The sequence below is a fragment of the Bipolaris victoriae genome (genome assembly GCF_000527765.1).
Source record: "Bipolaris victoriae FI3 unplaced genomic scaffold scaffold_13, whole genome shotgun sequence".
Lineage (NCBI taxonomy): Eukaryota > Fungi > Ascomycota > Dothideomycetes > Pleosporales > Pleosporaceae > Bipolaris > Bipolaris victoriae.
Genome location: NW_014575379.1, coordinates 124769 through 143058, shown reverse-complemented (window position 1 = coordinate 143058; position 18290 = coordinate 124769). Strand labels below are relative to the sequence as shown.

Here is an 18290-nt window from a genome sequence, read left to right as displayed (position 1 = left end):
ATCACAACCCTCACCTTCTAGAACACTGCCCGCCGTATATGAGCCACATTCCCGTGACCATTGCTGCCAAAACTGCTTTCCTCTTACCATCCCACCCACCGCCCACTCTCGGTCCCTATTCTGTCCGTGACGAGCATAGCATAGCTGCATCCGCTTCGCCCAGCATCCGGCCCCGTGGAAGCAATACGAACTAACGGTCTAGAGGCGCGACTTAGTCTCCCTTCTTGTGCGTAGTAGTTCGGCAGTCGCAGTCGCAGACACACTCGATTGCCCACCCTGCATCGTCCCTAGACACTGACCCTTGGACAACCTCCTCAGCTCTAGCAACGGCGCTCACAACAACACCCACGGGCCGACCCTTTTCAGTCGCCCACTAAGCCCGATCCAGCCCCCGCAGGTGAATCCGACAGCCGCACGGCCCACTGCTGAGGCGCGAAAAAATATCCGTTCGCGCCCCCCAATCGTTGCTCTTCGCTGCGACACCAGTCCCATACGGTGTCGACAGCATCGTCGTCCGGATTCACCACCGCCCTCTGCCCTATCGCCTTCGCCGTCTGGTCTTGAGCAAACATGTCGACTACCGACGTACAGGTTCGTGTGCCCCCCCCCTCTGCCCCTCGTCCCTCCATTTGCCCTTGCCCTCGAACCCCCCCACCATGTTCTGTCCTGCCCGCGCCCCAGCACGTGTCTCTCCCTTACCCACTGTACTGTTCTTGCCTTGCCTTGCCCACCTTGCATCCGCACTACGGTGCTGTGCAATCTTCACCTCCTAACTTAATCCTTTTACCAGCAGAACGGCGACATCATGTCGATTCCCGGCGCCGAGGACCAGATCGACCCTGCCACCTTTGAGCAGATTCTCGAGATGGACGAGGACGAGGACGAGCGCGAGTTCAGCAAAAGCATCGTCTACGACTTCTTTGGCCAGGCAGACCAGACTTTCAAGAAGATGGACAAGGAGCTGTGAGTGCCTGCCCGCCGCGCGCCTTCATGATGACGCCACACTTCCGCCCACGCTCTGCCCTTCCCCGCACGGCACGCCAGCATCGCCTCACAGTACCACGGCTAACACGCGATACAGAGAAAAGAAGGAAGGCAAATACCTCAAGGAGCTTAGTGAGCTCGGCCATTTCCTCAAGGGCTCGTCAGCCACGCTCGGCCTCACCAAAGTCAAGGACTCGTGCGAGAAGATCCAACATTACGGTCAATTGAAGGACGACGCAGGCACAAAGGACATTACAGAGGAGCAGGCTCAGGAGAACTTGGGCAAGATCATCAAGCAGGCCAAGAAGGAGTTTGCAGACGTCAAGGACATCCTTAAGGAGTTCTACAAAGACGACGATGAAGCTTGAGGGGGCATGCCACCGCCACCGAGCAATGGCGCGAGCTCCCGTCTCGCACTCGTCATGCTCATCCGCGGGGCATACATGGCGTCCACGGCAGGCAAGCTCCGGATCATCCACTTTGACGAGTGCTGCGCGACTTTGGTCCTCCTTCCCTACCTACTGCCACGCCCCAAAATTTTTAACGAATCCTCTTCCTGTGTTGCATCCTTGTGTTGAGTTTATAGGGCTGTTTTATTGTGTATATGCCATTGTTGGGTAGGTTGCATTCTAAATAGTTTGCCCCAACTCGGCTTATTGATATTTCCACGTTAGAATGTGTTAGACTTGGACGCTGTTCAAAATGGCAAACAAGGTCAGTTTTCTTGTGATGTACGCGCTTGCTATGCACCGTAGACGATTCTTCAGCCCTACCAGGCGCTGAACAGCAAAGGGCCGAACGCCTAACGCGCTTGAGACGAAGCGGCGGCGGAGGCTGCAGCGGCGCCTGTCAGTCACCCCACCTTGGGGCCTACGTCACTCGTCGCTCATGCAAAGGCCCGATGATAGGCTACCAGGCTAACCCATGAACGCTCAACATCAAAAGCACCTTTATTATCGTGGGTTAGGCGCCCTCTTTAACACCACTCTTCCTATACGCTGCCGAAGCTTCCGTTGGTCTTATTTTGTGTCTTGTTAAGCGCAGCTGGTTCTTTTATTTTGCTCTATTTTTTGCATCTACGTTAAATCTGCTTGCTGGATTGTCCGTACTTCCGCTCACCATAGCCGACCTCTTATGCTGGTTGCTGCGACGATCTTGCGTCGAGCTGCTCCTGGACCAATCAACTGTCGCATTACTATTGCAGCTGCAAGCCCAGCTACTGCCTCTATCCTTACACAGCAGCCACCAAATCAGCTTCTAGGTACCCGGTTTTACAGCTCGTCGCCAATCATGGGCAAGAAAAAGTCAAAAAGCGACTACAACGACTTTCTAGATGGCGAGAAGCTGCGCGACAATACGGAAATCAGGACGTCGCTTCAAGGATCTGCAACGCAAGACTTTTCATCTGCACCTACCAGCCAGTATGCACGAGGAAGCAAGAAGAACGGCAAGGGTGGAGCAAAGAAACCTCTGCTCACCCACTTTTTGTGTCTGCCACTTGTTACAGACGCCAGTAGGCCGCAGCTCCAAGAAGGACTGGATCAGTTCAAAAAGGACCTAGCGAGCGATAGCCCAGTACCTACCAAGGCGGTGCGACCGGTAGGTACACTTCATCTCACCTTGGGAGTAATGAGCCTGGATGCAAAGGAGCTGGAAAAGGTCAAACAGTATCTGGAAGACTTGGACGTACACAATCTACTCCGCGACATTAGCCACCGTCACATAGCTGAAAAGGCTGCCGAGGACGGGATAATAGGAGAAAACCTTGTTCCTGCAGCCATGCCAGATACCGATGCCTTGACCATTGACGTAGAAGCCCTGGTGCCGATGCAAGCACCAAACAAAACGAGTATCCTCTACGCTGAGCCTCGAGATCCATCGCAACGTCTACCTTTGTTTGCCTCTGCATTGAGAGAGAAGTTCACAGAAGCAGGACTCCTAGTCGCAGATACAAGACCATTGAAGCTCCACGCTACCATCATGAACACAATCTATGCAAAGCCCAAGCGGGGGAGAGGACGATCGAAACCATCGAAATTCAAACAAGGGCTGAAGCATATCGAACACAAGGTTTCACCTCACCATCGACAGGACGGCGACGCTCACCACGACCAAGACGATGACGAAGATGCAGCATCAACGGTGGGCTCGGTAGATGCAGATCAAGACCAAGCCCCACCCACAACAGGCGAAGGTCATGGTCCCGATGGAAAGAGCTGGATGCGGTTTGACGCGACAAATCTGATTGACAAGTACAAGGGCTTTGTATGGGCGCGCCATGTGCGCATAGATAGAGTGTGTATTTGTGAAATGGGTGCCAAGAAGATTTGGAGTGGGTCGCATGAGGGCGACGGAGAGATCCTGGATGAGCAGTACAAAGCTGTTGCCGTGAAGGGTATATTTGAGTGAAAAAAAAAATCTCTTTAGTTTCTTCCTCCTCATCTTTCTAGGATTGTTCAATAGAGAAATCATGGCAATTTTTTTTTAAAACAAATGTAAATATGCCGAATGCTGGAAACTATTCGCAATCACCTCCCCCCCTCTCGTTCCAACTTGCTCACCTCCTCCTCCACCCTCGCCACCTCTGCCAAAATCCACTCCTTCCTCCTCGCCAACTCCCTCATCCCCTTCTCCCCCGCACGCTCATAAAGCTCAATCTCCTGCCTCGCCAGCGCCTCCCGATCCCTCAGCGCCTTCTCCCCGCTCCCCTGACTCTTCTTAAACTGGCGGAGCGCATGCACGAATTCCGCCGGCGGCGGATGACTATACGTGTGGATTTTGGCCTGCAGGCCCAGCAGCACGGAGCGCGCGTGGAGTAAGTCTGCCGAAGAACGCGTGTGGCGGGCTAGGGCGCCTTGTTGGGTTTGCTCGAGGATTTTGATGGCGGTGGTGAGGAGGGTGGAGTGGGTGGCTACGAGGACGGTGAAGCTGTGGGTTAGATTCAAATGCGCGGTTTGGAGTTCATCCGGGAGAGTGAGGGTTGCTTCGGTTTGAAGGGCGTTTGCTCTTGCGCTGAGGTCTTGGGGGGGAGGGGGTTGGAGTGGGTCGGCGATTTTACAGAGGTGAGAGGTGGTTTTGCTGAGTTGGGTGGAGAGGGATTCGCTGATTATGTCGCTGTTGGTCATGAAGGCCTCGAGGTCTGCGGAGAGGATTTCGCGGTCTGAGGCGGATATTTGGCCGCGGAGTTGGGCGGTGGCGATGTCGATTAGAGTGTGCAGTTCTGGGGGGAGGTCGGCTGCTTTGGAGGGGAGGTCCGAGAGGGTGTCGATGAGGATTTGGGTTGTGAGGAGGGATGTGCGGGCTGCGGATAGGGCCTGTGGGGGAGGTTTTAGTTTCTGTATTTTTTGCTATATAATTGATGGTTTTTGACTCTGATATTGCTGTAGATGAATGGGGTGGGCTGAGTATGGAGATTGTCAATGTTGGGTGTAAACAAAGAAACAAACATGAAGTTGAAGAGGGATTTTGAGAGACAGAGTCGATCAGTGAAGCAGCTAAAGAACGCAGTAATATTTTCTTAATCAATTCAAAAAAAATTGCCATACCCTGCGAATCTCATCATGCACGCGTTGCTTCTTCGTCTCCCGCGTTGAGCCATTGGAATTAAGCTTCCTAGTGCAAAGATCTTTGTACAAGACCTCGAAATTCGGATTGCGCTGTAATACAGCTGGATCGACTGGCGGAAGCATCTCGTTGGTATTTATTTCAAGTCCTGCTCGAATTGGTTTTGTATATGTAGAATCAAAAGGTTGAAGTCGGTGTGGTGGTATGATAGGCGCTGGCCTGCACTAGAGCGTCACAGGACTAGCGGCTTGGCTGAGTCTACAGCTGGCACCCGGCTTACCCTAATAAATAGTCTTGTCTTCATGATTTCACGTTTTCAGGATTGTTTTCAGCTTATTGTGAAATTTCTTCAATTTCCCACATCAAGACGTGTGGTGTGTATTGAGTGTATTCTCACGAATGGTCCTTTTGCGCCTATTGCGTCCCGTCGTCGCCCTAGCCCTCAAGTGAGCCCAGAATGTGATTATCCTCAGCATGTATGTAATCCCAAAATAATTCTTAGAAATAAAATACTACGCTATTAATTCTAGAGAAGCTGTTTTCAACCTCCCTACGAAAACCACGTCACCGACAGGTCTGATTGAGGAATGAATGCTTCGAGCTCACGAAATTTACTACTATCCTGGATTTCTGGAAGATCAGTTTCTACTGGAACTATAATAACTGCTCTCTTTGTGGAGTACAGAGCACGAGGCTGTGATAAGGAGCCTGGTAGTGCTTGTTATCCAAGACATCTTCTCGTTGGCGAATCATAGTGCTCGAGGAGAAACACATGTGGCAGTTGATCTCGAAAGTCCTCGATGAGATAGTTGAGATCGAGACATCTGCAAAGGAGATAGGACGAAACCTGGAATCGCACATGGATAGCCTGTTCATCTCAAATCTTCTGGTCTATCCAGCTGACTTGCCAATAATAGGAAGACAAGACAGGATATGTATTCCGATTGAAGCCGTACCAAAATCGGACCCTAGCCACGGAATTCGGTTTTCATCTTGTTTCACGGCATGTACACGTGCGTATTCGGACATGGCTGTGTCACAAACAAGTTAATATCACCTAGATTAAAGTTTTTACATTTCATATGATACTTGTTGAGATCTTCTCTCCGGTTCTCTCCTCTTACACATTACTCATACCTCAGCTTGTGAGGGACGGTCATTTCCATGATTTGTGTTGTTGCCACATATATGAGCTCATAGAGGGGATGATTCTGTCGTTGGTGTATATACTACAACATCTATGCCAGGGGTACAGCTAGCGTGAAACCTGTCAGCACTAAATGTGCCACCACACCACAACTTATTGTGCCCGACGTTCTTTCATCACCTCTCACCAGACGCTGGTGATATTGATTTCCCGCTCGATTCATCCTCTCAAGTAATTTATACTGTCGCCTATTGAATAGACTCCGGACATAACGGCAACGTTGTTGGTTGTTTGAAACAACCTGGAATGACAGACACGCATCTCTTAATTGCCTGCCGATCAATACGCCTTTGAGACGATCTAGAACTTCGACAATCCAAGTATGGAGTCAGCTTCGAGTAGCTTCAGGAACCACTATACGAGTAGAGCGGTGAAAGTTATATATGAGTCCCACATCTTTCAATGCAAGATTTACGCTCCCTTCGCACGTACGGAAACCGTACGCCATCCGTGACTGGACTTGTGGTTGATCTGTGCCCTTTTGTTTCGTAGACATAAGCATTTTACCCCAGACCGGCCAGGTTTTAAATCAAGCTTGTCTCAACATCAGCCTTTTAGCCACTGTTGACCGGCTCCACATCGGAACATCGGCCGGCCACGCGGCCGCAAAGCCACACATAAACCGAGCGGCTACCGGCAGTCCTCATACGTCGCAGCCGTTAATTTGCTCGTTTCAACCGTTTTTTCTCCGATTGTACTAACGTGAATATGTACCCCAGACTGCCGCGGCTTGGTCCTGCATGAAATCACGACGGCAACGGCAATAACCCCGGCACGATCAACACCACATGGCTACTCAAATAGATTACGACAACGGATGAAAGGACCACTTGTGTACCACACCAACCAAAGCAGCGTTTTCGGCCCCACTGTTCAATATGAAGTTAGTTGAGGAGACTGGAATTCTGCCTAAAGAGGTCGTGGCCTCGTAATGCATAGAGCTTCCTTTTTATATGTGAATACGTTCGCTGCCTTGTAGTGACCATCACGCTCTTCACACACGATTACCTTTCAACTACTCCAATCACCACCACCACCATCACCATCATCAAAATGAAGTTTGCAACTGCTGCCGCCGTCTTCGCTGGCCTTGCTGCCGCAGGCCCTGTCGAACTCAGTGAGCGCCAGAGCTGCCCAAAGGTCTACATCTTCGGTGCACGTGAAACCACTGTTCCTCAGAGCAACGGATACGGAACTGCTGGTGGCCTTGTCAACTCTGTCAAGTCAGCCTTCCCCGGTGCTGGCTCAGAGGCCATTGTCTACCCTGCATGTGGTGGTGGATCAGCCTGCGGTGGCATCAGCTATGACAACTCTGCTTCCCAGGGTACCGCAGCTGTTGTCAAGGCTGTAACTGCCTACCACCAGAAGTGCCCCAGCACCCAAATCGTCCTCATTGGATACTCTCAGGTTCGTCACCAGTGCCTAAAACTGTTGGAAAAAGAAGTGTACTAACAAAAAAACAGGGTGGCCAAATCATGGACAACGCTCTCTGCGGTGGTGCAGGCTCCACTCTTACTGGCAGCGCTCTCAACGCCGTCAAGGCCGCCATCTTCATGGGCGACCCACACAACCGTGCCGGTCTTCCTTACAATGTCGGCACTTGCCGAGCCCAAGGCGTAAGTCCCCAATTATCAAAAATTGATCAGCAAGAGTCTAACAGTCAAACCAGTTCGCTGCCCGTCCTCAAGGCTTCACCTGCTCTCCCGCCAATGGCAGCATCATTCAGAGCTACTGCGACTCTCAGGACCCATACTGCTGCAACGGCAACGACGGTAACCACCACCAGCAATACGTCAACATCTACGGCAACCAGGCTCTTGCCTTTATCAAGAGCAAGGTCACTGCTTAGACGCGGTTTTTTTCAGCACAAAGTGCGGAATTAGGAGGATACCACTACGCGCCTGGTGATGGCGGCAAACTTCAATGTATATATAGGAATTTGACGAATATGTATATGACATTATTTGAAACCAACTTTCTTGGACATAACACTATCTACGTCCGTGTGAGATTTTTGTATATAGATTCAATACTGTGTCCATAGTATAGGTGTTGCTTATATCTGGCCTCACAATGGCGGCATGTACAACCCTACTGGCTAACCGTCAAAACTGATAAAAATTCAACTCCGAATCTTGAACAAAGAGAATCACAGTAAATGGTAAAACACTCTTCAAACAAAGCTCGAAACATTCATTCATTCATAACATCTATCCAACCGGATAACCAGCCAAATCTACTCCAAAAACGCCATGCAAATTACACACACACATGCATAATCATTAACCTCGTGACGCTAAATGCCTGCTTCTTGCAAATATACACTCTCTCATAAGAGGAAAACACGCCTACAACTTAGCCTTTGGCCACTGGTCCAGCAGATCCGTCATTTCGAAGCGCGGCCAGTCAGGGTTGAGACTCGGGGCGGGTCGTTCACGGTCCCAAGCCCACTTCTCCTTGAGCTCAGGCTCGAGGTCGTCTTCGAGCATCTGCACGACGTACTTGCCCAGTACGGGGAAGAACTTGTAGCCGTGGAAGGAGCCGCAGGTGGCGACGTAGAGACCCTTTGCGGCGGCGTGGGGGGAGATGATGAAGTCGGAGGAGGTGGTGAAGGCGTCCCTGGTGTATTCGTTAGTTTTTTTTTGAACGAAGATTCGACGAATAGTAGAAGGGATTGACAACTTACCAGCAGATTCGGTGCTTGTCCATTTTCCAGTTTGCGCCCTTCTTGCCGTAGAAGACGTCGTTGGCGTGCGCAATGTCGAGTTTCAGTGGGCCGGGCACATCCCACTGGTTGTAGTCCTTTCCGGATGGCGGTGCGGAAACGAAGCGACCGGGGAGGACTTCGTGTGTGTTCTTGAATATCTTCTCGCCCCACCACTTGAGCTCGCGGTCTTTGGTGGGCGGTAAGCTGCCAATGAAGGGTCCGTATGCGGCGGTGTAGCCTTGGACACCGACTGGCATGTGCTTGAATTTCTCGTAGGACTTTTCGTCGAGAGTGGTCATGCCGGTTGTGATACCACCGGCGACAATTCTTGATCCAGCACGGAGGTTTTCATTTCCACTGCGCTTTGCGGCTTGCTCGAGAAGTTTGGCTGTGTACGCGCCGGTTGAGAGAACGACGTGTGTGGCTGAGAGTGTATTGCCTTGCTCGGTCTTGACTCCAGTGCAGCGACCGGTGTTGTCAAACTCCAGGCTCTCAACCTTTTGTGTGACATACTTGACGCCCTGTTCGATTGACCATTTGGTAACAGCTCTTAGAGCGTCACCAGCCTGTGCCCATCCACTGGTCTTGTTGACGAGCACACTCTTAGCACCATCGTAGTTGGCCTCCTCGAAAAGCCCACCAAACATCTTCTTTGCCTCCTCGACGGAAACGGACTTCAGATCGGCCTGGCGACCAAGCTTCTTGTAGTTGTCAATGACTTCTTGTGCGTAGTCTGAGCGGCAGACCCAGAAGATGCCGGTCTCGTGGAAGTAGGGTTTCCAGAGCGGGTCCTCCTTGAAGACATCCTGAGCTTCTAAGGCGAGTCTGCAGTAGATGAGATCATCGTAGTCGGCGCGCACAACTTTGTTCCAATCCCACGACGCAGCGACGCGGTTATCGGCGTCCCAAGCATCCTGGTCGACAACGGTGATTTGGCGGTCAGGGTACTTCTTGATAAGGTGGTAGGCAGTCGAAATGCCAAAAACGCCAGCACCGACGACGAGGTATGAAGGTTTGCTGGATGCCATGTTGTTCAAGATCCAATGCTTATCGTCACAGAGCATGAAGTGAGAGAGGTTTGATGCAGCGATGAAGAAGCACTACCACTGTGCATTGTATTTATACTATCGGCCATTACATCAACCAGTTCATTTCCCAAAGCGGTCGACCTGATAAGTGGGCCGTTCTCGGCCTCGTCGTCGTGGTCGTGGGTAGACTAGGCGCGGGGCATTCGTGGAGGTTGTTTCCTCATTGAGCAAAGCTTTGCGACGGGCAAGCTCCAGCCATTTTCCGACGTCTTCACCGCCGGCTGCCATGGCTCCAATCGGACATGGCAAGTAATTGATTGCCTTTGTATCTGCTGATATACACGTTTAGAGCCCTTCCGCAGTCGTCGCCGACGGGTCCGAGTCTTGTGGCCGTTGGATGCAGCGCCGCTTCTAAGCGAGATGGACACCAGATCTGGAACTAGATGCATGCTAACGCCATTCGGAAATGCATCGCGGTGACTGGCTGGTGCAGTTCATCCCCATCTTGTGCTGTCGAATAGGCAGTGCACCTTTTGCTGAGTATGAGGGTTTTGTATTTTCTTGAGATATCGAAAGGAATAACCTATTACTAGACTTTGTTCATGGCTTGTCGAAATGACTTGCAGCTTGATCAATGCCTGTTACATCACGAGAGTTAACATGCACAACACACTTTTTGCAAAGTGAATTGACATATATATTAAAGTCTCTTGGAAGCGAGGTATTCCATTGCAGATCTACCAAATGTCGCCAACCAAGCCTTACCTAGCAAGAGCAACACAGCAAGCTTACGCACTGTTGCAAAGCATACTAGGCAGGCAATAAAAGCTGAGGGGTTGCTCGAAGTGGTGTTTGCATGAGAACACGGAGACTGAGTGAGATAGATCTGGGTGTTGGCACCGATTGCTTCGTAGTTAGGGGGTGGGAGTAAGGTACCGGCTTTGGTTATCTTCTTGCCTGTGTTGGGGTCGACTACCCAAGCATCACGAACCCACGACCAACCAGTGCGGCTCGGTCCGCAAAGGGGAGCGAAGCTAAATGTTTCAAGAATGCGATTGATCGAGCTGAACAGCAAGCTTACGTTGGCGCTATAGACAGTTTACGTCTCCGTCATATTCAACACCAGATCCTCTCTAAACGTTCCCTAAACAAATCACAGCATCGGAATACACAACCAAGCGAGACAGGAAAGACTCCCTAATACCTCTCCAAAAAGACTAATTTCACATACTAATGCCAATGAGTCAAAGAGTTCAGACTACCTACCACATAGTCGGAGCAAGCGAACAGCCCTGTCTTCAACAGCCAGTCCAATCAAATACCACCACTGACGCCCCCCCGAAATCAACAGTGACAAATGATACCCCTTGCCACTTGTGGAGTCGCACTTGCTACCGAAGGATCCGCCTGATTGGGCGCTTTAGTCTTTCGCGGCTGCTCCGAACCCTTGAACGCCCCTTCACTAGTGCACGACCTTCCATACGCCTCCCTTTTTCTTCGAATATCCCAACCAAGGAGTTTTCAGGTAGATCTAGACTTCGGCATCGTGATGCCTTTTCCACGTGTAGTACGTATTCCCATAAGGCTGAATTGGGACAAGCAGGAGAAGTTTGTTGGTGTTTGCATGATGAATTCTGGTAGGGAGGATATTGCCAGTTTTGTAATAAAAAACCAGGGAGGAACGAAGGTGGATTAGGATTGAATCACTTTCGGGGACCATTTTGACAGGAATGAGACAAGTGAAGCCACATGTGCATCAAATGTTGAATACATCACATTCCTATTTCCTCTTTCTTTTCAACAAGGATAATCACCAGAATTACGTCGAATGTCACCGATCACATTAAACTCACAGATACAGTCAATAGATACTTTTATTTTTGGATGCATGCCGCGGACACCCTTCTTCTTTTCACTCTCAGCGATATTATCATTCACACCCCACTTCAAACAACAGTCACCGTCCCATTCCCCCTCAAATCCAACGAACTAGACCCCACATGGACGATGAAATCCCCCTTCTCAACCACATACTTCATCTTCCTATCCCAAAGCCCCCACTTCGATACCTCCAAATCAATAGAAACATCCACTGTCTCCCCTGCCTTGACCAACACTTTCTTGAACCCCTTGAGTTCCTTGTTCGGCACAACAACACTAGCGAACAAGTCCTGAACGTAAACTTGCACAACCTCTTTACCATCGACGGGTGAAGAGTTCGTGACGCTGACAGTCACAGTCACGGTATCGCTCGGGCTCACTTCTGTCTTGGAAAGCTTGACATCGGAGTATGTAAAGTTCGCATACGAGAGACCGTATCCGAATTCGTAAAGCGGCTGCGGGGTATTGAGGACGTATTGGTGGCCAAACTTGAGCGTCCCGTTCGGTAGTATCGCACCGGGATCAGTCGATCGACCAGAGTTCAGGTAGTCGTAGAAGATCGGCAGAGTTCCAACATCATATGGAAATGAAACGGATAGCTTGCCCGAAGGTGTAACGTCACCAAATAGCACATCAGCTAGACCATTTCCACCCTGCTCACCAGGATAAAACATTTGCAAGAGCCCCGCCGCGTTATCTGAGATCCAAGGCTCTGTGACGGGTTTTCCAGAAGAGTACACGACGATTGTGGGTTTTCCGGTTTCGATGATTGCTTGGACGAGAGGACCCATAGCGCCGACGAGATTGAGCGATGCGACATCGACGTGCTCGCCGGTTGTGGCGTTGAGACCTTGCCAGAGTTCTTGCTGGTCGCGCGACCAAGTGCCGACGACGACGACTGCGACATCAGCTGCCTTGGCTGCTGCAACTGCGTCGGGAAATCCGGATTGGTCGTTTGACCAGCGCTCGCAGCCTTGGGCAAAGGTTACGGTGCCATTTGATGCCTTTTGGATTCCTTGCAGAGGCGTGACGTTTGTGGGGTTGTACTGGGAACGGTATACGACGTAGTCGCCAAGGTTTGTAATGTTGGCCATGGGACCGATCACAGCGACATTGGCAGACTTAGAAAGTGGCAGTACGTTGTTCTTGTTCTCTAGCAGGACAATTGAGTCGGCCTCTAATTTCCGTGCAAGTGCAACATGCTCGTCAGTGTGAATGGCAGAGTCTATCTCATCCAGAGGGAGACCTTGGTATGGATGTTCGAAGAGTCCTTGCCGGAACTTGGCGCGCAGTTGACGACTAACTGCCCTGTCGACAATTTCGATATCCAGCTTTCCCTCTTCCACCAGGCGAGGGATGTTTGCGTAATTGTAGGATCCACCACCCATCTCCACGTCATTGCCGTTCGGGAGAGCCATGAGAGTCACAGCTTCGCTGTCAATTGGCTTATCTTTAGTCTTGCATTGACAGAGTTTGAAGGCACAGCAAAGGCGATCCGTAGCTCCGGCGTCTGAAGTCAGCCAGTACTTGTAGCCCCATTCGTCGCGCAAGATTGTCTCTTGAAGATGGCCATCGGCAATTGAAGGTATACCATCGTACGAATGGTATGCTCCCATGATATTCCAAGCGTCAGCGTCAATAATGGCACGGTGGAAAGGTGGAAGCCATGTGGTTCGAAGTTCTCGTTCACCTCCATGGACTGGCCCGGTGTTTAGACCTTGTTCAGGAGCGCTGAAGCCTGCGAAGTGCTTCACAGTAGCGCTTACGTTGAGGCTTTGCACGCCTTTGACATACTCGTAAGCCATCTCTCCGGCCAGAAAGGGGTCCTCGCCATATGTTTCTTCTACTCTTCCAAAACGCAACTCTCGTGCCAAATCGGCGAGTGGTGCGAACAACTGGTTGATACCCAAAGCTAGCGACTCCTTTGCGATAGCCACAGCCATATCGTGGATTAATTCCGGGTCAAACGAGCAAGCTTGACCAATAGGGCTGTTGTAGATAGTCGCATTCCCCACCAGTAAGCCGTGTATAGCCTCAGTCTGAACCAGCGCCGGTATGCCTAGGGTCGTGTTTTGTTTGAGGTATTCCTGGCCGATCTTGATGCCATTGCTGATCCATTCTGCCGGCATGGGATAGCCGACATAAAACTGACCTGCGCGGACCCTAAAGTTCCACTCGAGACCTGTCTGGTTGACGGCATTGGTGGTAGTGTTGATCCAGTTTGAGATATCGCCTTGAATGAGTTGAGCAGTCTTCTCTTCAATTGTCATCCGCGAAAGAAGATCAGAGACCCTGTCCTCGAGGGGAGCAGCAGCGTCCTTGTATACTGCCTGTGCCGTGTCATTTCTTCGGGCAAGACCGTTGGCGCTACTGGGAAGGTATAGAATATACCCAACCAGAAGAGAGGCTGCGCTGTAGAGAGGCGAGCGCATCTTAAATTGAAACACGAGTATAGCTTATCTAGACAATAGGTTATAGACAAGGTACCACGGTTCTTATACGTTCCCACCAGGGTGTGCGGGCCGGTGGGAGGATGTACACGAACTCAATGATGCACTGCGGACAAATGTCCCCCGACATAGTCGCTGTATATTAAGGTACCGGCTCAATGGGTAATGATAGATGCAATGTCATTGGCATTGAAGTCAGTGATGACGTCGCACCTGACTGTGAAGTTTACATGAGCTTGATGAGTGCTAGTTTCTGGGGAAAACTACTAAAAGAAATGTTTTAAGTCCATTAATTGTCCCAAATTTACTAAATCTGGGAGTTGAATTGGATGGTGTGTCAATAATCCGTAAAGAGGGTGACAGGAATAGGGTGTAGCTCCTGGTTTGATTGACGGAAGAACTGGTGGCTGCGCTAGCCGAAGCCGCTCCTCCCCCGCTTCCAAGCCCGAGATCTTCGACCAGCAATGCTCTTTGTTTCTGGGTAACCCCGGATTCCCATACTTCGTAGTACTTGACACTAGAACTATCTCAGGAGATCGTATGCAGTTCCTAAAGATTCACGGGAACTAGGAAGCGGTTCCGAGAGCTCTGCCACAGACTCACAGCTGTACATGGCCGCGGGGAAACGTCTGCAATCCATGCAACCGAGCTACTGAAAGATGAAGGCATTTCTGAGTTGTGATATGAGATGAGAAGACTTAATGGAGTTTCTTCTTATCATAGATACTGTCTTTATTCATAAATTATATGCCATTTGGCAAACCCCAGGAGTTCTTCTCATATCGTTAAGTATCTCATGCACGCATCGTCCATCTCGCTCGTCAACTAAACCTGGAAAACAAAACTCCAACAAACGCCTGCATGGTGCTAGCACCTGGTATAACCATCTCTTCATAACTCTGCCCATAAAAGGATTTCGGCAACATCGTGAGAATATCAAATCTAGGAAACATAAAGTAACCTCTCATAGCACATAACGTCGATATGATATGTGCCGGTTTATACTGCAAGTAGGAACGGAACGAAGAAAGCAACCCACCATACTCTCTCTTTGCCTCTGCTACTCAAACCACCAGGAGCTCCGGCAGCACTTGGTGCAGGTGGTGCAGGTGGGATTTCGGTTTCTGCTGTCGGGCTAGCCGTTGAGGATGTACTCAATGTGGATCCAGCGACGATGGCATTGGATGGCTCTGGTGTAGGCCTTGAGATAGGAGTAGCTGAACCTCTAGAAGCGGAGGGGTTGTACGAAAAAGGTGGCGAGGTAGGGAATTCAATTGTAGACGTCCCAGAAAGTACTGATGATGTTATTGAGCCCGAGGATGTTATTGAGCCCGAGGATGTTATTGAGCCCGAGGATGTAATCGCGACTGAGGATACTGAGACTGAGGATGCAGCTGAGGATGCAACAGCGACTGAAGTCGTTGTAGTAGCCAACGCACTTGAGGCGGAACCTGAAGGTGTCGGAAGAGAAGTGGACAAACCCTGGCTGATGGTAGTACTCGCTGTCGCAGTCCGTGTCGAAATGGCCGGTGGCGTGAGACCGGGTATTAATATAGAGGAAAGGACTGGGAGGTCTATGGTATAGCTGGCTGTCGAAGCTGGCACAACAATGGGTGTGAACGCGACCTGGGAGGAACTGGCTGACCCAAAGGCTGATGACGGAGTATTGGTACCGCTTGGGATGGTCGTAACAGTCAGAGGGCGTACATCCAGAAGGACACGTGAACTAGTAGATACCGACACTGCTGTCGGAGTGGGAAAAGAGCTAGTTGTTGGCGATACACTCGGGTATGGAACGATGCTTGCTGTGGACTGAACCGAAGGATTCGTTGATGTTTCGCATGGCTGTGTTGATGATAGTAGAACAGGTGCTCTTGAGCCAGATGGATATGGAGGTAGGATTACAGCAGATGTAGCTGTGGAGGTCAGTAATCTTGACCCTCATAATAGCAGAACGTATACGGCTGACTTACTTGCATTCATCTCATAGGCCTTCTGCACGACATTACCGAGTACACGCGTCGACATCGCGCTCAGCATCCATACTGAAGGGCTTCTCATAATGAACGAGTGTAGAAATCTGATCGCACGACCTGTCAGGCGCTCCTATTGGCCAGGCGCTGATTTTCACGGTCCAATCTTCACTTCTAAAAAATGCAAATCAGCGAACGGAGAATTTGGGACTTATTTTAGTCGCGACCAAGATTAACTCTGGGGCCCTTTGTATTAATACCAGAAAAGGTCGAGGAAAACTCTATTCCAAGGCCGGAGCAGTTGCGATGAGGCTGGGATCTCGCGCGTACCAGCCACCCACCAAAACCTGCCGCCGGGAAACACGATGTCGCACGCGACTACGTTCATCGTAGCGCAGCGCCTGCACGCCGCCACCGGAGTTGACCCGAAACCCTCCGGTTTATCTATTTGGGCGCAGGGCATGACCGCCAAGGTGTTGTGATGGTGCGGTGAGCGATGTGATGGCATTTGCACGGGCCTTTTCCACGCAAAGGCTACTCAGCAAACATGGCGGCGTGACACGAACACACCACTTTGCACATGTAATGAGACTTGTAAATTACCAAAGCATGTCGCCTACGCACATGTGGGATAGTCACTGAACAGATACACCGCCGGGCGCAGTCATTGAACTCGGCAACTGGCGTCAAGTGTAGGCTTCGCATGTGGATAGCGGGGCCGTGGCAGTGTTCCTTTTGGAAGGGTAACGACAAGGACACGGGGAAAGATCACAATCACGAATCAAGAAAGTTTAGGAGGTCAGAGAAGTGCATTGTTATTTATTAATGTTGCTCGAGCTAATTCAAGCCATGGCAGCTCGGCCTAAAACCTGTAATGTTTTTTGTCAGCCCGTGTCTTGAAGATACATGAACATGAGACAGAAAATCGTAGTTGCAATCAGACAGCAGTTGGATACAAATTTTGGTCGACAGCGAATTCCGATCAGGTCTGTGATTAAATGTTTTTTCATCATTGCATATGCGAAGGAATGGGAACAGGAAACGGTTGGACTTACTCCCTCATTCGACTTTACGACGTTTGAAAAAGGTATCGATGCACCTCTGTGACGCGTCGTAACGTAAACTACCAACACCGCCACGCGTGCGTTTAAGGCCTTGTAGGTGATCCTTGCTGTTGACTCTGAGAATGAACGTAGACCATCCTTGTAGGCCACGCGGCCTAGAGGTTTGCGGGGCACCAATCACCAGCTGTACGGCACCTTCTGCTCTCGATTTTGGTATATGGCCATTGCGAAGATTTTGAGGCGCAGTTGAAGTTCCAGTAATCAACTCTGGAGATGTTGTGATTGGCATCGTAGTTGCCTCCATGATTGACTTGTGGTATTCGGCTTCCGTCCTCGTGAAGTACAACTCAAGATAGCCGGTATTTGACCAGCCACCCAGACGCTCTAGCGATTGTCGTACCGTCCCTTCAATACTATGAGACAGACATACCTTCCGACGCGGAATACGCAACAGTATGCGCTTCCATAGAGTGGAGAGGAAGATGCCGTGCGAAACGATGGCAATAACAGGGGTAAAGTTGCTAGAAGAGTCGTCGAACAGAGGCAAAAGGTATTCCTCGATGAAGGCATCTGCCCGACGTGCCATACTTTCTTTCGATTCGGCGTCCGCGAAACCAGCCGTAGGCGTATTCTCTTGTCGACGATGGTCCTTGCCAGAAGCACTCGTCTCAAATGGACGACTGTTTGATTTCTTTCCCTCCATCGATCCGAAATCTTTCTCCGCCAACACCGGTAGCTGCACAATCTTGGGAGCCGCTCTCACGGTTCCATTGTCGCCTACTGGTGCCAACTGAGCCTCGCGTATCTTGCCAGCTGTTTTCACAGCCCGCTGCAGGTGCGACGAGAACAAGTGGGTGAAAGTCAGCCCGGAGGACTGGAGGTATAGGCCTAAACGGATGGCCTGTTGGTAGCCATGATTGGTGAGGGCCGAATCCCTACTGCCTGCACTGGAACAGTCAGCATGAAGAGGACGAGTTGATGATGTGCTTACTATACTTGGGCAATGTTGTCAACCGTCTCTCCGTGGCGGATCAGAAATAGGCGTATTGATCGCGCCATGTTGCCCTCCATGGGCGACGGGGCGCATTGTTGAGCTTCATGGCGGGATGTAAGCGAAGTGTATCAAGGAGCTGGCGGACACACTGCCGCTGGTTTCTTTGTACGTGGTCTGTGTTAGCGCCATGCTGACTAGCCACATTTCAGGAAGGGCACCATCGCCAAACAGTGTACTGGGAAAGCTCAATAGAAATACTCAAGTAACATGATAAATTCAGAAAATATCAGCGGATGGCATCTAATGCCTTCTCTCTAAAAGTGACAGCTTCAAGCATGCACCAGAAAAAAAAGCATTGTTCTTACCATTGCCAACCTTGCTACGGCGACTACGTTAGTACGAAAGACAGTATAGTCCAACCACTAAGGTCTGTGATAC

General features: G+C 50.5%; 8 protein-coding genes across 8 annotated transcripts; 3 read left to right on the top strand and 5 right to left on the bottom strand.

Moving 5' to 3' along the window:
• Window positions 1-805: 805 nt before the first annotated feature.
• On the top strand, window positions 806-1352 carry COCVIDRAFT_23598 (hypothetical protein; the record flags this gene model as incomplete). The annotated part of the gene is made up of 2 exons (XM_014704665.1): window positions 806-963; window positions 1082-1352. The coding sequence occupies 2 exons, from the start codon at window positions 806-808 to the stop codon at window positions 1350-1352; spliced, it is 429 nt and encodes a 142-aa protein (XP_014560151.1).
• A 922-nt stretch (window positions 1353-2274) lies between these two features.
• COCVIDRAFT_89765 (hypothetical protein) lies at window positions 2275-3393 on the top strand (the record flags this gene model as incomplete). Its single annotated transcript, XM_014704717.1, has 1 exon — window positions 2275-3393. One exon carries the CDS (start codon window positions 2275-2277, stop codon window positions 3391-3393), a length of 1119 nt encoding a protein of 372 aa, XP_014560203.1.
• A 119-nt stretch (window positions 3394-3512) lies between these two features.
• Window positions 3513-4673, bottom strand: COCVIDRAFT_89982 (hypothetical protein; the record flags this gene model as incomplete). The annotated part of the gene is made up of 2 exons (XM_014704716.1): window positions 3513-4298; window positions 4530-4673. 2 exons carry the CDS (start codon window positions 4671-4673, stop codon window positions 3513-3515), a joined length of 930 nt encoding a protein of 309 aa, XP_014560202.1.
• A 2135-nt stretch (window positions 4674-6808) lies between these two features.
• On the top strand, window positions 6809-7604 carry COCVIDRAFT_89716 (carbohydrate esterase family 5 protein; the record flags this gene model as incomplete). Its single annotated transcript, XM_014704715.1, has 3 exons — window positions 6809-7162; window positions 7219-7371; window positions 7425-7604. 3 exons carry the CDS (start codon window positions 6809-6811, stop codon window positions 7602-7604), a joined length of 687 nt encoding a protein of 228 aa, XP_014560201.1.
• Window positions 7605-8103: 499 nt separating this feature from the next.
• Window positions 8104-9490, bottom strand: COCVIDRAFT_12997 (hypothetical protein; the record flags this gene model as incomplete). The annotated part of the gene is made up of 2 exons (XM_014704636.1): window positions 8104-8374; window positions 8442-9490. 2 exons carry the CDS (start codon window positions 9488-9490, stop codon window positions 8104-8106), a joined length of 1320 nt encoding a protein of 439 aa, XP_014560122.1.
• Window positions 9491-11436: 1946 nt separating this feature from the next.
• COCVIDRAFT_23593 (glycoside hydrolase family 3 protein) lies at window positions 11437-13803 on the bottom strand (the record flags this gene model as incomplete). Its single annotated transcript, XM_014704664.1, has 1 exon — window positions 11437-13803. The coding sequence occupies one exon, from the start codon at window positions 13801-13803 to the stop codon at window positions 11437-11439; it is 2367 nt and encodes a 788-aa protein (XP_014560150.1).
• A 1017-nt stretch (window positions 13804-14820) lies between these two features.
• On the bottom strand, window positions 14821-15882 carry COCVIDRAFT_89788 (hypothetical protein; the record flags this gene model as incomplete). The annotated part of the gene is made up of 2 exons (XM_014704714.1): window positions 14821-15737; window positions 15795-15882. The coding sequence occupies 2 exons, from the start codon at window positions 15880-15882 to the stop codon at window positions 14821-14823; spliced, it is 1005 nt and encodes a 334-aa protein (XP_014560200.1).
• Window positions 15883-16853: 971 nt separating this feature from the next.
• COCVIDRAFT_23591 (hypothetical protein) lies at window positions 16854-17917 on the bottom strand (the record flags this gene model as incomplete). Its single annotated transcript, XM_014704663.1, has 2 exons — window positions 16854-17805; window positions 17850-17917. 2 exons carry the CDS (start codon window positions 17915-17917, stop codon window positions 16854-16856), a joined length of 1020 nt encoding a protein of 339 aa, XP_014560149.1.
• Window positions 17918-18290: the final 373 nt, after the last annotated feature.